This window comes from Dermochelys coriacea, chromosome 9, assembly GCF_009764565.3.
Source record: "Dermochelys coriacea isolate rDerCor1 chromosome 9, rDerCor1.pri.v4, whole genome shotgun sequence".
NCBI lineage: Eukaryota > Metazoa > Chordata > Testudines > Dermochelyidae > Dermochelys > Dermochelys coriacea.
The window spans coordinates 86,157,426-86,172,583 of NC_050076.1; the positions used below are offsets into that span (position 1 = coordinate 86,157,426).

The following is a 15,158-nucleotide window of genomic DNA, read 5'->3' on the forward strand; positions in this document are numbered from 1 at the left end:
CAGATTCAACTATGGACATCCTCCTCCCTTTCCACAGAAATGGCCTTCCTCTGCCTCCACCCCACTCCCAATTAATTCCTCAGCTGCACAGACAGACTCCTTGTCTCAGCACTTCACACTATGGTGATAGGTGGCTAAGACTGGAAAGCCCACACAACAGTTGCCATTCTGGCTACGGAAAGAATGAATTGGACTACTGGTACAAACACTGTTGCCACTTTGTCGGAGGAGTCACAGTTGAGTAATGTGAGGCTCCCCCTTCCTCTTCCAAGAACTAATCAGGCTGCCAGGCTAGAAAACAAGCGACCAGGACCTAAGCACAGATCTGGCATCCAAGACTCCACTGCTAGGTCACCCAGCTATCCAAGATGACTAATTTCTCTGAATCTCTGATAAAAGCAAATATGAATCATGGGAGCTATCAGGTCAATGGAAGCTTAACACCCTGCAACTTCAACACCACCTTGCCCTTTCTGTGAAACACATGAATAGGAAAAGCCAATATGGGTTTGACCTGAACACAACTTAGCTTAAACAGATGCAGACATTAGCACTTCTGATCAAAAGAAACTTTAATTTGCAGCACTCAGCATCCAGTAAGGTATGTGACTTCATTATCAGACTGCACCATTACAATTATGATTAAGGTGTTTCACTGTCTTTTCAAAACACAATATCTGTGTTCTTATGTAGAGACAATCTGAAGAGAAACTTCACCTCCAGAAAGTATTTTTGGCTCACAGCCCAAGGCCTTTGCTGTTCTGAAGTGAAATACTCTCATCGGAAAAAAATGAAAACAGAAAATATTTGCATGAGGAAGAGACCTTTATAAACAGCTACTGTTGATTTCCCCTTGGAGCGAGCTAAACTGTTGCAGCAGATTTAATTCTTTTTTCTTTTATCTTGTCTCCTAATATTTAGGCCCAGCAGTAGGATTATCTGCAATCTATTATAAGAACAGAGAAAAGGGCTAAAGTAACATTTACATACATCTTGCCAACACACCTGTTGCCCTCAGCACAGGAAGAGAGAGCTAGCACACGAGATTTCAAAACTACTGAATGTTATTTTTCTGCCACGGAAGGACACTGGCAGTATTGGGATTCCACCTGTTTAATCTGTTAATTGTGTTTAATCTGTTAGGGGAAATGCAGTTAAACCATGAAATCATAGAATCATAGAATATCAGGGTTGGAAGGGACCTCAGGAGATCTAGTCCAACCCCCTGCTCAAAGCAGGCACAATCCCCAATTTTTGCCCCAGATCCCTAAATGGCCCCCTCAAGGATTGAACTCACAACCCTGGGTTTCGCAGGCCAATGCTCAAACCACTGTTTGTCTCGATGGCTGTCATTTTCTAGCCATTTCTGCCTACTACACAAGGCACGTCCCCTTTCCAGTTCCTATCTCTGGCTGGTTGAAGATGAATAGCCATGACTTCTGTATATTGCGAGGGTGCTTGTTGAGCATGATCACAGGAGCATCAGACCCTTTTGAGCTGTGTGGAACATATGCAGGGCTTCTGATTCTCAGTTTTACTTGAAACGCCAATAAAACATCCTCACATTTAAAAAATGGAATCTGTATTTATCCATTAGACACTGGAAAAACACCAAAAATGGTTACTTGTATCTAAGGGCTTGTCTATATGGAGGAGTAATGAGGACTATGCAGGTCTGAATTGCATTACTGTGTTGTGCATTAATTGATCCATGTAGACACTGCTGGTGCACACTAAAGGTTCCCTATTTCACTTTAACATAGTGCTGTTTGAAACTTAATTAAAGCACACTAGGAACCATGCATCCGATGAAGTGAGCTGTAGTCCACGAAAGCTTATGCTTAAATAAATTTGTTAGTCTTTAAGGTGCCACCAGTACTCCTTTTCTTATTGCAATAAGAAGCATGACTGCAGCTCTGATAGCTTTGATCTAGCTACCCTGGCTAAAGACATCAGCGAAGATGCAGTGGTATGGACCCAAAAGGTTTAACACTGTGGCTACATACCCATGCTGTGGGTGGTCTAGTACAGTTCTCGCTGAAGCACCTAGATTCTAGTCGCATTAAAAGTATTGGTGAGTAGTAATAACTTTAATATGTTCAATTATTATTAGTTGATAAATTCTAACTTTACAAGTAGCTTTGAGTGTGATGTGGCTCTCAAATATTTTGGTCAACGACAAAAACAAAAAAATGGCTTTTCTTCTTTGAAAGGTTGCCAACCCCTGGGCTAAGTGATTTCATAGTCACAGATACACACCAAAATGAAAAGGAGTACTTGTGGCACCTTAGAGACTAACAAATTTATTTGAGCATAAGCTTTTGTGAGCTACAGCTCACTTCATCGGATGCATTTGGTGGAAAATACAGAGGGGAGATTGATATACACACACAGAGAACATGAAACTATGGGTTTATCATACACACTGAAAGGAGAGTGATCACTTAAGATAAGCCATCACCAGCAGCGGGGGGGGGGGGGGGGGGGGGGGGGGGGGGGGAGAAGGAGGAAAACCTTTCATGGTGACAAGCAAGGTAGGCTATTTCCAGCAGTTAACAAGAATATCTGAGCAACAGTGGGGGGTTGGGTGGGGGGGGAGAAATAACATGGGGAAATAGTTTTACTTTGTGTAATGACTCATCCATTCCCAGTCTCTATTCAAGCCTAAGTTAATTGTATCCAGTTTGCAAATTAATTCCAATTCAGCAGTCTCTCGTTGGAGTCTGGTTTTGAAGTTTTTTTGTTGAAGAATAGCCACTCTCAGGTCTGTAATCGAGTGACCGGAGAGATTGAAGTGTTCTCCAACTGGTTTTTGAATGTTATAATTCTTGATGTCTGATGTGTGTCCATTTATTCTTTTACGTAGAAACTGTCCAGTTTGACCAATGTACATAGCAGAGGGGCATTGCTGGCACATGATGGCATATATCACATTGGTAGATGCGCAGGTGAACGAGCCTCTGATAGTGTGGCTGATGTGATTAGGCCCTATGATGCTATCCCCTGAATAGATATGTGGACAGAGTTGGCAAAGGGCTTTGTTGCAAGGATAGGTTCCTGGGTTAGTGGTTCTGTTGTGTGGTGTGTGGTTGCTGGTGAGTATTTGCTTCAGATTGGGGGGCTGTCTGTAAGCAAGGACTGGCCTGTCTCCCAAGATCTGTGAGAGTGATGGGTCGTCCTTCAGGATAGGTTGTAGATCCTTGATCCAGCCCACCCCCCACTGTTCCTCAGATATGCCACAAGTACTCTTTCTTTTTGCGAACACAGACTAACATGGCTGCTACTCTGAAACCTGTCAAGATACACACCAGTTTCTTTAATGAAGTCACAGACTCTAACAAGGTCTCTCCCACTTGCTGTTTCCTAAAAGAAAGCAGGAATCATTCCAATGGGCAACTTCCTTTTGGCAGTTCCTTTGGGCAGCCATAAGTGAAATAGGGTGCTTCCTACTTTGTGAGCAATATAAATCTGTTCCTCTGTTACCACTCCCTGCCAACACAACCCAGATCATTCCCAAAGACCAAACACTGCCAGTTGAATTTTCTATGTGGAAAAGCCAAAGGGAACCTAGTGACAAAACAGTCATTAGAACATAAGAATGGCCATAATGGGTCAGAGCAAAGGTTCATCTAGCCCAGTATCCTCTCTTCTGACAGCAGCCAATGCCAAATGCCCCAGAGGGAATGAACATAACAAGTAATCATCAAGTGATTCATCCCCCGTTGCCCTTTCCCACCTTCTGGCAAACAAAGGCTATGGACACCATTCCCACCTATCCTCACCCCCACCCTAACAGCCATTGATGGACCTATCCTCCATGAACTTATCTAGGTTGGTTTTTTGTTTTGTTTTTTTGAACCCTGTTATAGTCTTGGCCTTCACAACATCCTCTGGCAAGGAGTTCCACAGGTTGACTGTGCATTGTGTGAAAAAAATACTTCCTTTTGCTGGTTTTAAACCCGCTGCCTATTAATTTCATTTGGTGACCCCTAGTTCTTGTGTTATGAGAAGGGGTAAAGAACAGTTCCTTATTTACTTTCTCCACACCAGTCATGATTTTATAGACCTCTATCATATCCCCCATAATGGTCTCTTTTGCAAGCTGAAAAGTCCCAGTCTTAGAATCATAGAATATCAGGGTTGGAAGGGACCTCAGGAGGTTATCTAGTCCAACCCCCTGCTCAAAGCAGGGCCAATCCCCAACTAAATCATCCCAGCCAGGGCTTTGTCAAGCCTGACCTTAAAAACTTCTAAGGAAGAAGATTCCACCACCTCCCTAGGTAACGCATTCCAGTATTTCACCACCCTCCTAGTGAAAAAGTTTTTCCTAATATCCAACGTAAACCTCCCCCACTGCAACTTGAGACCATTACTCCTTGTTCTGTCATCTGCTACCACTGAGAACAGTCTAGATCCATCCTCATTGGAACGCCCTTTCAGGTAGTTGAAAGCAGCTATCAAATCCCCCCTCATTCTTCTCTTCCGCAGACTAAACAATCCCAGTTCCCTCAGCCTCTCCTCATAAGTCATGTGTTCCAGTCCCCTAATCATTTTTGTTGCCCTCCGCTGGACGTTTTCCAATTTTTCCACATCCTTCTTGTAGTGTGGGGCTCAAAACTGGACACAGTACTCCAGATGAGGCCTCACCAATGTTGAATAGAGGGGAACGATCACCTCCCTCAATTTGCTGGCAATGCCCTACTTATACATCCCAAAATGCCATTAGCCTTCTTGGCAACAACGGCACACTGTTGACTCATATCCAGCTTCTCATCCACTGTAACCCCAGGTCCTTTTCTGCAGAACTGCTGCCTAGCCATTCAGTCCCTAGTCTGTAGCGGTGCATGGGATTCTTCTGTCCTAAGTGCAGGACTCTGCACTTGTCCCTGTTGAACCTCATCAGATTTCTTTTGGCCCAATCCTCTAATTTGTCTAGGGCCCTCTTTATCCTATCCCTACCCTCCAGCATATCTACCTCTCCTCTCTTTCGTGCCCCAACCCCCTGACCCAGCCCAGTGTTCCCTCCCGCATCCTGAACCCCTCATTTCTGGGTCCACCCCAGAGCCCTCATCCCCAGCTGGATCCCTCACCCCCTCCCATGCCCCAAACCCCTGCCCAAACCCAGAGTCCCCTCCCTCACCCTAACTTCCTCCTGGAGCCTGCACCCTGAACCCCCTCCCACACCCCATTAATTATTCATCTCTCCTCTTTCAGAAGCCATTCCATACCCCTAAATTTTTGTTGCCCTTTTCTGAACCTTATCCCAATTCCAATATATCTTTTTTGAGATGGGGAGACCATATTTGCACACAGTATTCAAGATGTGGGCGTACCATGGATTTATATAGAGGCAATATGATATTTTCGGTCTTATTTTCTATCCCTTTCTTAATGATTCCCAACATTCTGTTTGCTTTTTTGACTGCCACTGCACATTAAGTGGACGTTTTCAGAGAACTATCCACACAGACGCCAAGATCTCATTCTTGAGTGTTAACAAAAAATGATGGGGTCTAAATTATTTATGTATAGTTGGGATTAGGTTTTCCAATGTGCATTACTTTGCATGTATCAACATTGAATTTCATTTCCCATTTTGATACCCAGTCACCCAATTTTGTGAGATCCTTTCATAGCTCTTTGCAGTCTGCCTGGGACTTAACTATCTTGAGTAATTTAGTATCATCTGCAAATTTTGCCACCTCACTGTTTACCCCTTTTTCCAGAGCATTTATGAGTATGTTGAATAGGATTGGTCCCAGTGCAGTTTCCTGGGGGACATCACTATTTACCTCTCTCCATTCTAAAACTGACCGTTTATTCCTATCCTTTGATTGGTAACTGGTTGAAAGATAGGAAACAATGAGAGGACCTTCCCTCTTATCCCATGACAGCTTACTTTGTTTAAGAGCCTTTGGTGAGGGAAAAGGAGTACTTGTGGCACCTTAGAGACTAACACATTTATTAGAGCATAAGCTTTTGTGAGCTACAGCTCACTTCATCGGATGCATTTGGTGGACCACCAAATGCATCCGATGAAGTGAGCTGTAGCTCACGAAAGCTTATGCTCTAATAAATGTGTTAGTCTCTAAGGTGCCACAAGTACTCCTTTTCTTTTTGCAAATACAGACTAACACGGCTGCTACTCTGAAACCTTTGGTGAGGGAGTAAGAAGCGAGTAAGAATGTAATAGGCACAGAGAAGCTCCCAGGAAGACTGATATGGGTTTATTGTTATACAGTAACCAGATCAGAGATTGAATCAGCAACCCTAGTTTAATAGCTAGGGGCAAAATTTCAAAAGCACTTAAATCCATCTGACTTTTGTCTACTGAAAGTCATGGGGTATAGGAACCTAAGTAACTTTTGAAAATAGCACCTAGATGACTTAGGAGCCTACATTTTGAAAATTTTACCCTCAATCTAAAAGAAAGGGAAGTGGGAGATCTCCAGACAAACATGACCTAATCTACGTAGCAACAAGCAAGTGAGACACACTAGACCAAGTTCAGTTTTGCTCCACACAGGACAAATGCCCATTATCAGCAATGGGAGTGGAACATGGCAAGCTACACCTGGGGATTAAGGAAGCATCGTGAGAGTGGGAAATCAAGTCAATGCTTAAGCTAAACTTGTCCTCCCCATTTTGGTTTTGTTAGGTCTGCAACACAGGAGTTCTGACAGATGAGCGGTGTGAGTAGGCTCCAGGGAGAGAAAAAAAGGCAAGAAAGCAGGCTCTGGAAAGTTTTCTCCTCTTACTTGAAGGATGAACTTCATGCATGATACAATACAGTCTCTGGCAACAGTACACTGACAGAAGCAAGCTATGCAAGCCTGACTAAGCCATTTGGCTAACACAGTGGGAAAGGGAAGCTTTGGCTGTCTCTCTTAATTTGGCAAAGCATATCATAAAGGGAAGCAGTTTGGCTTTTCTCCCTCAAGAGGGGGAAAATGGTCTCTACTGAACTGAAAATGAGCCTGGGACGTAAAACCTGTGGGGAATACAGATAGGGAAGGGATCCACCCGCTTGGATACCTTTAGATGTTAACTACTCATACTAAATAAATTCCTGAGGTAAAATTCTGGCCCATTGAAGTGAATGGCAAAATTCCTCGTGACTTCATTGGAGTCAGGATTTGACCCTGGGATTTACATTAATTGGGGAATTGATCTGGGTGTCAGAAAAGCCTCTCTCTGTGTCCTTTATCCCACTCTGCCTGTGGTGGGCAGGGACATCCTGACATCCTATGGCTAACCATACAACAGGGAGCAACACCGGCTTGTGCCACAGCTCAGATGCATCCAGCATGCCCTCATCTGACAGGCAATGAAAGGCTATGTAGTCTGATGCTAGTCTCAACATCCAGTATTTAAATGGAAGTAATCTTCTGAAATCTAGATAACACCAGTTTCTCTCTCACTTTCTTGAGGAAGAAGCAGGACTCAAATCCAGCAGTATAATTTCCTGATTGATATGGAAAGTTAGTGGTTACCCTGGGCATAAATTCTATCACAGTTCTAATAACTGTCTCTTTGTGATGGAAATGGAAAAAAAAGCTCTCTCCCCTAACCATTTTAAAAGGCGAAACAGCAACGCTGGAATAGAAGCTGAAACATGACTGGCATAGCTTTAAAAGAAAACCATCCTCACAAAAAAAGGCAACAATCAGAGAAATGAAATGAGCCTCACTGAGAGCTCCTGAAATAATCTCTCATTATGAAAAGAAAAGGAGTACTTGTGGCACCTTAGCGACTAACAAATTTATTTGAGCGTAAGCTTTCGTGAGCTACAGCTCACTTCATCGGATGCATGCAGTAGAAAATACAGGGGGGAGATTTTATATACACAGAGAACATGAAACAATGGGTGTTACCATACACACTGTAACGAGAGTGATCAGGTAAGGTGAGCTATTACCAGCAGGAGAGAAAAAAACCTTTTGTAGTGATAATCCACTCCCAGCGTCATTACACAAAGTAAAACTATTTCCCCATGTTTATTTCCCCACCATCCTACTGTTCCTCACATGTTCTTATCAACTGCTGGAAGTGACCGACCTTGATTATCACTACAAAAGGGTTTTTTTCTCTCCTGCTGGTAATAGCTCACCTTACACATTATAATGAGTGATCAGATATGGTAACACCCATTGTTTCATGTTCCCTGTGTATATAAAATCTCCCCATTGTATTTTCTAGTGCATGCCTCCGGTGAAGTGAGCTGTAGCTCACGAAAGCTTACGCTCAAATAAATTTGTTAGTCTCTAAGGTGCCACAAGTACTCCTTTTCTTTTTGCAGATACAGACTAACATGGCTGCTACTCTGAAACCTCTCATTATGAAATGTTTCGTTCTTCGTGAAAACATTTCAGGGCATTTTAAAACAGATCACATACTTCTTAAAAGCTGAACCTGCACCCTTAAGGTGTTTAGATAACAACAGAGAGCTTGCTGCTTAAGATGCACTAACTATCACCTAGTCTATGAGTCAAGAATATGAAGCAATGATTTTAATGGGGAAAATGTGGAAGTAAAGCCAACTGAAGTAGCCTTTGTCAGAAGCAGGTGGAAAGAGAGTACTGGCGGTAAGAATACTACAGCACTAATCCAGAGCTCTGAACGGCAGAGACCGGACTATTTAAATATAATTTCAGAATAAGTATTCATTACCCCCTCCAAATCATCATCACATAAGAGACAGTTAACGAGGTTTGGAACGGAGAAGGCAAGAGAATGAATCCAGAGTTGTTACAACAGAAAGGCCCGGGTCATTCAGTTGTTGTATGCAATGTTATTATAGCCATGTCAGTCCAGGATATTAGAGACACAAAGTGGGTGAGGTAATATTTTTTATTGGACCAACCTCTGTTAGTCTCTCTCTCTCACCAACAGAAGCTAAAAGACATTACCACACCCACCTTGTTTCTCTCAGATCCTCAGTGACTTTTGAAAGTATGTAATCCTCTAATCATCCAAAAAATATTGACCTCTTGCCCATGATTGCTAACAAGATTAATTTAACTCTAGTTTTATGAAGCTCTGCAGAAGATCATCAGAAACCTTAGAAAAAAATCAAGATCAGGTTAGTACTCCATAGAGTGTCAATCTCAAAGATGGATGTCTGCAGAGGAGTTCTGCGGCTCAGCTTCAGCACTGTGACAGTCAAGAGATCAACAGGACTGAAGTTGAAGGTAAACTCTTATAGGACTTCAGCTACTGTAGCCCCCCAAGAACATAATAACCTCTTGGCTAGCCTAGAGTTTCAGGTAACTGGAACTCATAAAAAAGCAGTCTGGTTTCCCTGTATGAGGGCAACAAAAGAGAGTTCCTTCTTAAACCCAGGGTGGAGTCAGGGTGCGGGGGCAAATAGCAGGGAAGGTACTCAGAGTAGCAGCCGTGTTAGTCTGTATTCGCAAAAAGAACAGGAGTACTTGTGGCACCTTAGAGACTAACAAATTTTTTTGAGCATAAACTTTCGTGAACTACAGCTCACTTCATATGCTCAAATAAATCTGTTAGTCTCTAAGGTGCCACAAGTACTTCTGTTCTTTTTAGGGACGGTAATGAGAACCAATTGAGATTATGTAGAAATAATCTCTGCATTAACCAGTTCATTAGCAGTGGATATAATGCAAGATCTGTTGTAGTGCAAGACAGCCATCTTGGAGGGGTTAAAGCTGTGGTCGAGGTAACCCCCAAAAGACTTGAACTAGCAAGTGAGGAGAAGACTCCAGTAAACGGAAATTATGAGGAACCAGGAAGACTTCCTTTTACTTTCACTGTAGAATTAGACCATAGAAAAATCTTCATTTCCTGATCATCACCTGGAAAAGTGATCGTACCAATTACAGAGCAAGAAACTTGGGAACAAGAACAAGAAAGAAGAGACCAAGAGAGACTAGAAAGGAATATATGGGAAAGAAAGGTTAAGCAAGCTGGGAAACAAAGAGGAAAATGACCAGTTGAAAATAAAATACACCAGCCAATTTTTGTTCCGAACTCATTGTTTTCATTCTGTCAGCCATCTGGAAGATCTCGGCTAAAAATATCTCAGGGATGCATTAATACTTACTGTTCTCTATAAGGTCTATTAGATCTCTCTCTAAGAGCATAAAAGATTATTACAAAAACATGGACCAAGAAATGCTTTGATCTTAATAAAGGCACCCTCTAAATACTGTCTACTTCAAAAGCACACACAAATTAAAGGTTTTAGAGTAGCAGCCGTGTTAGTCTGTATTCGCAAAAAGAAAAGGAGTACTTGTGGCACCTTAGACACTAACAAATTTATTTGAGCATAAGCTTTCGTGAGCTACAGCTCACTTCATCAGATGCATTCAGTGGAAAATACAGTGGGGAGATTTATATACCCATTTATAACAATGGGTGTTATCATACACACTCTTCTGGCTCTATCAATCTGTTTCTTCACTTCAGCAGGAAGGTATTGTAGTTCTAAGAATGCTTGATAGAGATCTTGTAGGTGTTTGTAAGTCACCTGCTACAGGACAGGACCAACAAAGAAAATAACAGAACGCCACTAGCCATCACTTTCAGCCCCCAACTAAAACCTTTCCAACACATCATCAAGGATCTACAACCTATCCTGAAGGACGACCCATCACTCTCACAAATCTTGGGAGACAGACCAGTCCTTGCTTACAGACAGCCCCCCAACCTGAAGCAAATACTCACCAGCAACCACACACCACACAACAGAACCACTAACCCAGGAACCTATCCTTGCAACAAAGCCCGTTGCCAACTCTGTCCACATATCTATTCAGGGGACACCATCATGGGCCTAATCACATCAGCCACACTATCAGAGGCTCGTTCTCTGTGTGATATGTGCCAGCAATGCCCCTCTGCCATGTACATTGGTCAAACTGGACAGTCTCTACATAAAAGAATAAACGGACAAAAATCAGACGTCAAGAATTATAACATTCAAAAACCAGTCGGAGAATACTTCTTCAGTCTCTCTGGTCACTCGATTACAGACCTGAGAGTGGCTATTCTTCAACAAAAAAACTTCAAAACCAGACTCCAACGAGAGACTGCTGAATTGGAATTAATTTGCAAACTGGATACAATTAACTTAGGCTTGAATAGAGACTCAGAGTGGATGTGTCATTACACAAAGTAAAACCATTTCCCCATGTTATCCCCCCCCCCCACATACACACTGTTCCTCAGACGTTCTTGTCAACTGCTGGAAATGGCCCACCTTGATTATCACTACAAAAGGTTTTCTTCCTCCCTTCCCCCCCTCCTGCTGGTAATAGCTCATCTTAAGCGATCACTCTCCTTACAGTGTGTATGATAAGACCCATTGTTTCATGTTCTCTGCGTATATAAATCTCCCCACTGTATTTTCCACTGAATGCATCTGATGAAGTGAGCTGTAGCTCATGAAAGCTTATGCTCAAATAAATTTGTTAGTCTCTAAGGTGCCACAAGTACTCCTTTTCTTTTTACAAATTAAAGGGCAGAGACCTGAATCATTCCTACATTCTGTGAAGTGCCTCAAGCACTTTGGGCACCATATAAATATTAATTATACCTGATTTTTTCCTTTTGTGAGTTTTCATATATTGAGATGGGAATCCTGTGCCCTTCAAATGTGAAAGGCTGAAATTACAGGAGTCCCATTTAAACTACAACTGTGGGTGACCCAGCATAATCTTATTCATCACTTACAAAAGGCCTGATAATTGGTCAGAAACCAAGGTTTGGAAAAAATTGCTTTAAAAAGAACTTGCATCTGACTGAGTAAAAAAGCTGTTGGATGTTTTGTTTTCATTATGGAAAAAAAAAGACCATTAATAAAAAAGGCATTGGCTAAACGTTACACATAAATTAAGGAGCTGTTAGGTGCCAAGCTTTTCTAAATACATATAGAAATACCGTATTATTGCAAAATGCAATTCCCTCCAAGGGCATAAAGAAAAAGAATACTTGTGGCACCTTAGAGACTAACAAATTTATTTGAATATAAGCTTTCGTGAGCTCCATCTCACTTCATCAGATACTTCAAGACATAATGATGTTAGATAGTCTCTCCACAGCTTCTAGGAGAAAGCTTTCCTCCAGTAAAAGATTTTACTTTGCAACATACTCAATGCACAGAGGAGTATGGCAATATTATTTCACTGCTTAAATATTTATGAAGCCCTTGCAGAATTTCCACTTTTCATTACATTAACACTGTTGACTGATGGATTATGCCACTATGTTGCATTCTTCCACCAAGAATCATTACCATTTTATGGGAAGTTAGTGCAAAAGTTATTAAATGATGTGACACACAGCTCACATGCTATATCAGTGTTATGGGATCTTCACTGGCTGTCAATTAGTTTTCGGGTGCAGTTCAAAGTATTGCTATTAGTCGACAATGCTGGAAACAGTTCAGTCCCACTCCTTAAAAGACTGACTCTCTGCCCTAGCACTTACTGTAATAAGAACAGATGCTTGGTGTTGTCTGGAATTTGCTCAATCTGTCAGAGCCTGGATTTGTTAACTTGCACATCTGGGAGGGCAATTGTACACAGGGCCATGAATGTAGGGCTGGGGGTTGGTGTGCAGGAGGGGGTGCGGTGTGCAGGAAGGGGCTCAGGGCAAAGGGTTGGGGTGCAGGAGGGGGCTCAAGGCAGAGGTGTAGGGTACAGGAAGGATTCGGGGAGCGGGCTCCATCCCAACGCCGCTTACCTCGAGTAGCTCCAGGATGACAGCAACACGCAGCGGGCCTAAGGCAGGGTCCCTGTCTGCCCTGGCCCCGCGCCACTCTCAGAAGTGGCCAGCACGTCTGGCAGTGGCTCCTAGGGGTAGGGTGCGGCAGGGCAGGTGGCTCTGCCACATGCTGCCCTCACTTGCGAGTACACCCCCAAAGCTCCCATTGGCTGCAGTTTGCCGTTCCTGGCCAATGGGAGCTGCAGGGGGCGGTTGTCTGCAGGTGAGGGCAGTGCACAGAGCCCTCTGCACCCCCACATCCCCACCCCCCCCAGGACGCAGGGATATGATGATGACCACTTCTGGGAACGGCGCGGGGCCGGGTCAGGCAGGGAGTCTGCCTAAGCCCCGCTGCACCGCAGGGCTGGCAATCCTGCAGGCCAGACTGAAATCCCCGACAGGCCAGATCCAGCCTGTGGGCTGTAGTTTGCCCTCCCCGGATATAACAGCTTATTAAACATTAGAGATCTTGAATTCCTGATATTTGTATCATTTTATCTTGTATTGGGGGGTGGTGAAAAAAATTAATGAACATACATATATAAAGCCTAAAACCAAGGGAAATATTTGCATAATACTGAAAAAAATCCAGTTAAAATTGTACACACCCACACTCCCCTGTTGTGGTTGCAACCCTAACACTACAGCCCTGGACGGGTGGATCAGAGCCAGGAAATGAAATTGACTACTTTCTTTTCATTTTCACAGCATGAACAAATACAAGATGCAAACAAGGGCTCTGCTTCTACAATAACTTGCAATATGTAAAGTTAAGTATGGAAATAAAGAACCCCACTGAAGTCAACACAACTGTCCAGAGCGTATACAGTTAAGCAGGCAGGTTAAATCTTTGTTCCATCAGGGCCAAAGACAATACAATACAAGGGCAAAAAGTTGATCAGATTATTTCAAAAAAAAAAAAAAAAACTTTCAATTAACGCGGAATATATTCAAGATGTTTCTAATGACATAGTGAGAGATTTTTAACCATGTGATTTGGCTGCAGCAGCCACATGACACCCCATTCACATCCTAACAGGTGGCTTTTGGCCAGGCACCTCTTGCTAGCTTCTCTCCAAGCATGAAGTGAGGGAGCCCAGAGAAGGGGGCCGATTCCAACTTCCCAGCCTAGACAGAGGTGACCCATAACTCTTACCTGCAACAGAGTGACCACGTGGCAGGGGTTCAGCAGATAGATGACCGTCCTGGTGGCAAACTTGAACCCCACCTCCAGGCCAAAGGTGAGACAGAGGGCCACCAGCAGCAGGTTCTTGCCCAAGCTCTCCTGCTTGGCCTGGGGTTGCTGGGCCGGATGGTTTCCCTCCTCCCTGGAGCGCAGCTGCCGCCTGATCTTCCGCAGGGACACCAGGATCTCCAGGACGCCCACGGTGAGGAAGACCAGGCTCTCCAGCAGACGCTGCTGCGGGGTGAGGAAGGCGGCGCACTCGGGCCCCCCGTTGCCCGCGAAGCTGGGGTCCACCCCGCCGTAGAGCCAGTCCAGGAGGTTGCTGAGGCTGTAGCGGGCCATGCCGCGGTGCTGCCCCTCCTGCTCGCCCTCGCTGTGCCGGAGCAAGTCGGACCAGGGCGGGACCCCAGCCAGGATGCGGGCTGGCTGGCGGAGCATGAAAAGCGGGGACCCCCGGCAGGAGCTCGCCGCACCCAGCCAGGCAGCCCCGAGCCCTGCTCCGCCGGCGGCGCGTCTGCGGAGAGAGGGAACCACTCAGCGCGGGCGGGGAACCGGCGCGGCCCCGCCCCCTTCCTCCCGTTGGTGTCCGCCTCGCCGTCCGCCCCGCGCGCCCCCTGCCGCCGCCCCGGGCCCCGCGCGGTCCGTTACCTCAGCGCGCCGGGAGCGGGCAGGCCCAGCGCCCCTGGCTACGAGGCCAGCGGCGGGTGCAGGCGGCAGCAGCAGCTGCCCAGGCAGCAGGGGGCGCCCGCCCCTGCCGCGTCCCGCTTGTGAGGCGGGCGGCTCTCCCGGTCCCTGCCCGGCGCAGCAACATCACCCCGCCGCCGGGCCTGACTCACACCGAGACAGGGATGAAGCGGCCCCGATTGGCTGCGCCGGGCCGCCTGCTCCGCCTGCTCCCCGCTTCCTCCGCCCTCTTGCTGTGGCCTTCTCCACCCGCCCCTGCCGCCCTCCTTCCTCGTCCGCTCAGCCCTGCTGCCTCCTCCCCTCGCCCCCTGCGCCCTCGTTCACCCCCGCCGCCTCCTCCCCCTTCTCCACCCGCCCCTGCCGCCCTCCTTCCTCGTCCACTCACCCCCCTTCGCCTCCCCCTTCACCCTCTGCCCCTTCCTCCTCCCCTGCGCCCTCCTTCCTCGTCCACTCCCCGCCCGCCTTCGCCTCCCCCTTCACCCTCTGCCCCTTCCTTCTCCCCTGCGCCCTCCTTCCTCCTCCCCTCAGCCCCCCTTCACCCCTGCCGCCTCCT

General features: G+C 45.5%; 1 protein-coding gene across 1 annotated transcript in view; it reads right to left on the reverse strand.

The window, feature by feature from the left end:
* Positions 1 to 14,728, reverse strand: part of TMEM164 (transmembrane protein 164) — a 102,756-nt gene extending 88,028 nt beyond the window's left edge. Inside the window, exons 1-2 of the mRNA XM_038415192.2 lie at positions 14,570 to 14,728; positions 13,892 to 14,435 (exon numbers count right to left, since the gene is read on the reverse strand). Coding sequence (XP_038271120.1) covers positions 13,892 to 14,359 — 468 coding nt within the window. The 5' untranslated portion in view covers positions 14,360 to 14,435; positions 14,570 to 14,728. The remainder of the gene's footprint in view (positions 1 to 13,891; positions 14,436 to 14,569) is intronic.
* Between the last annotated feature and the right edge of the window lie 430 nt (positions 14,729 to 15,158).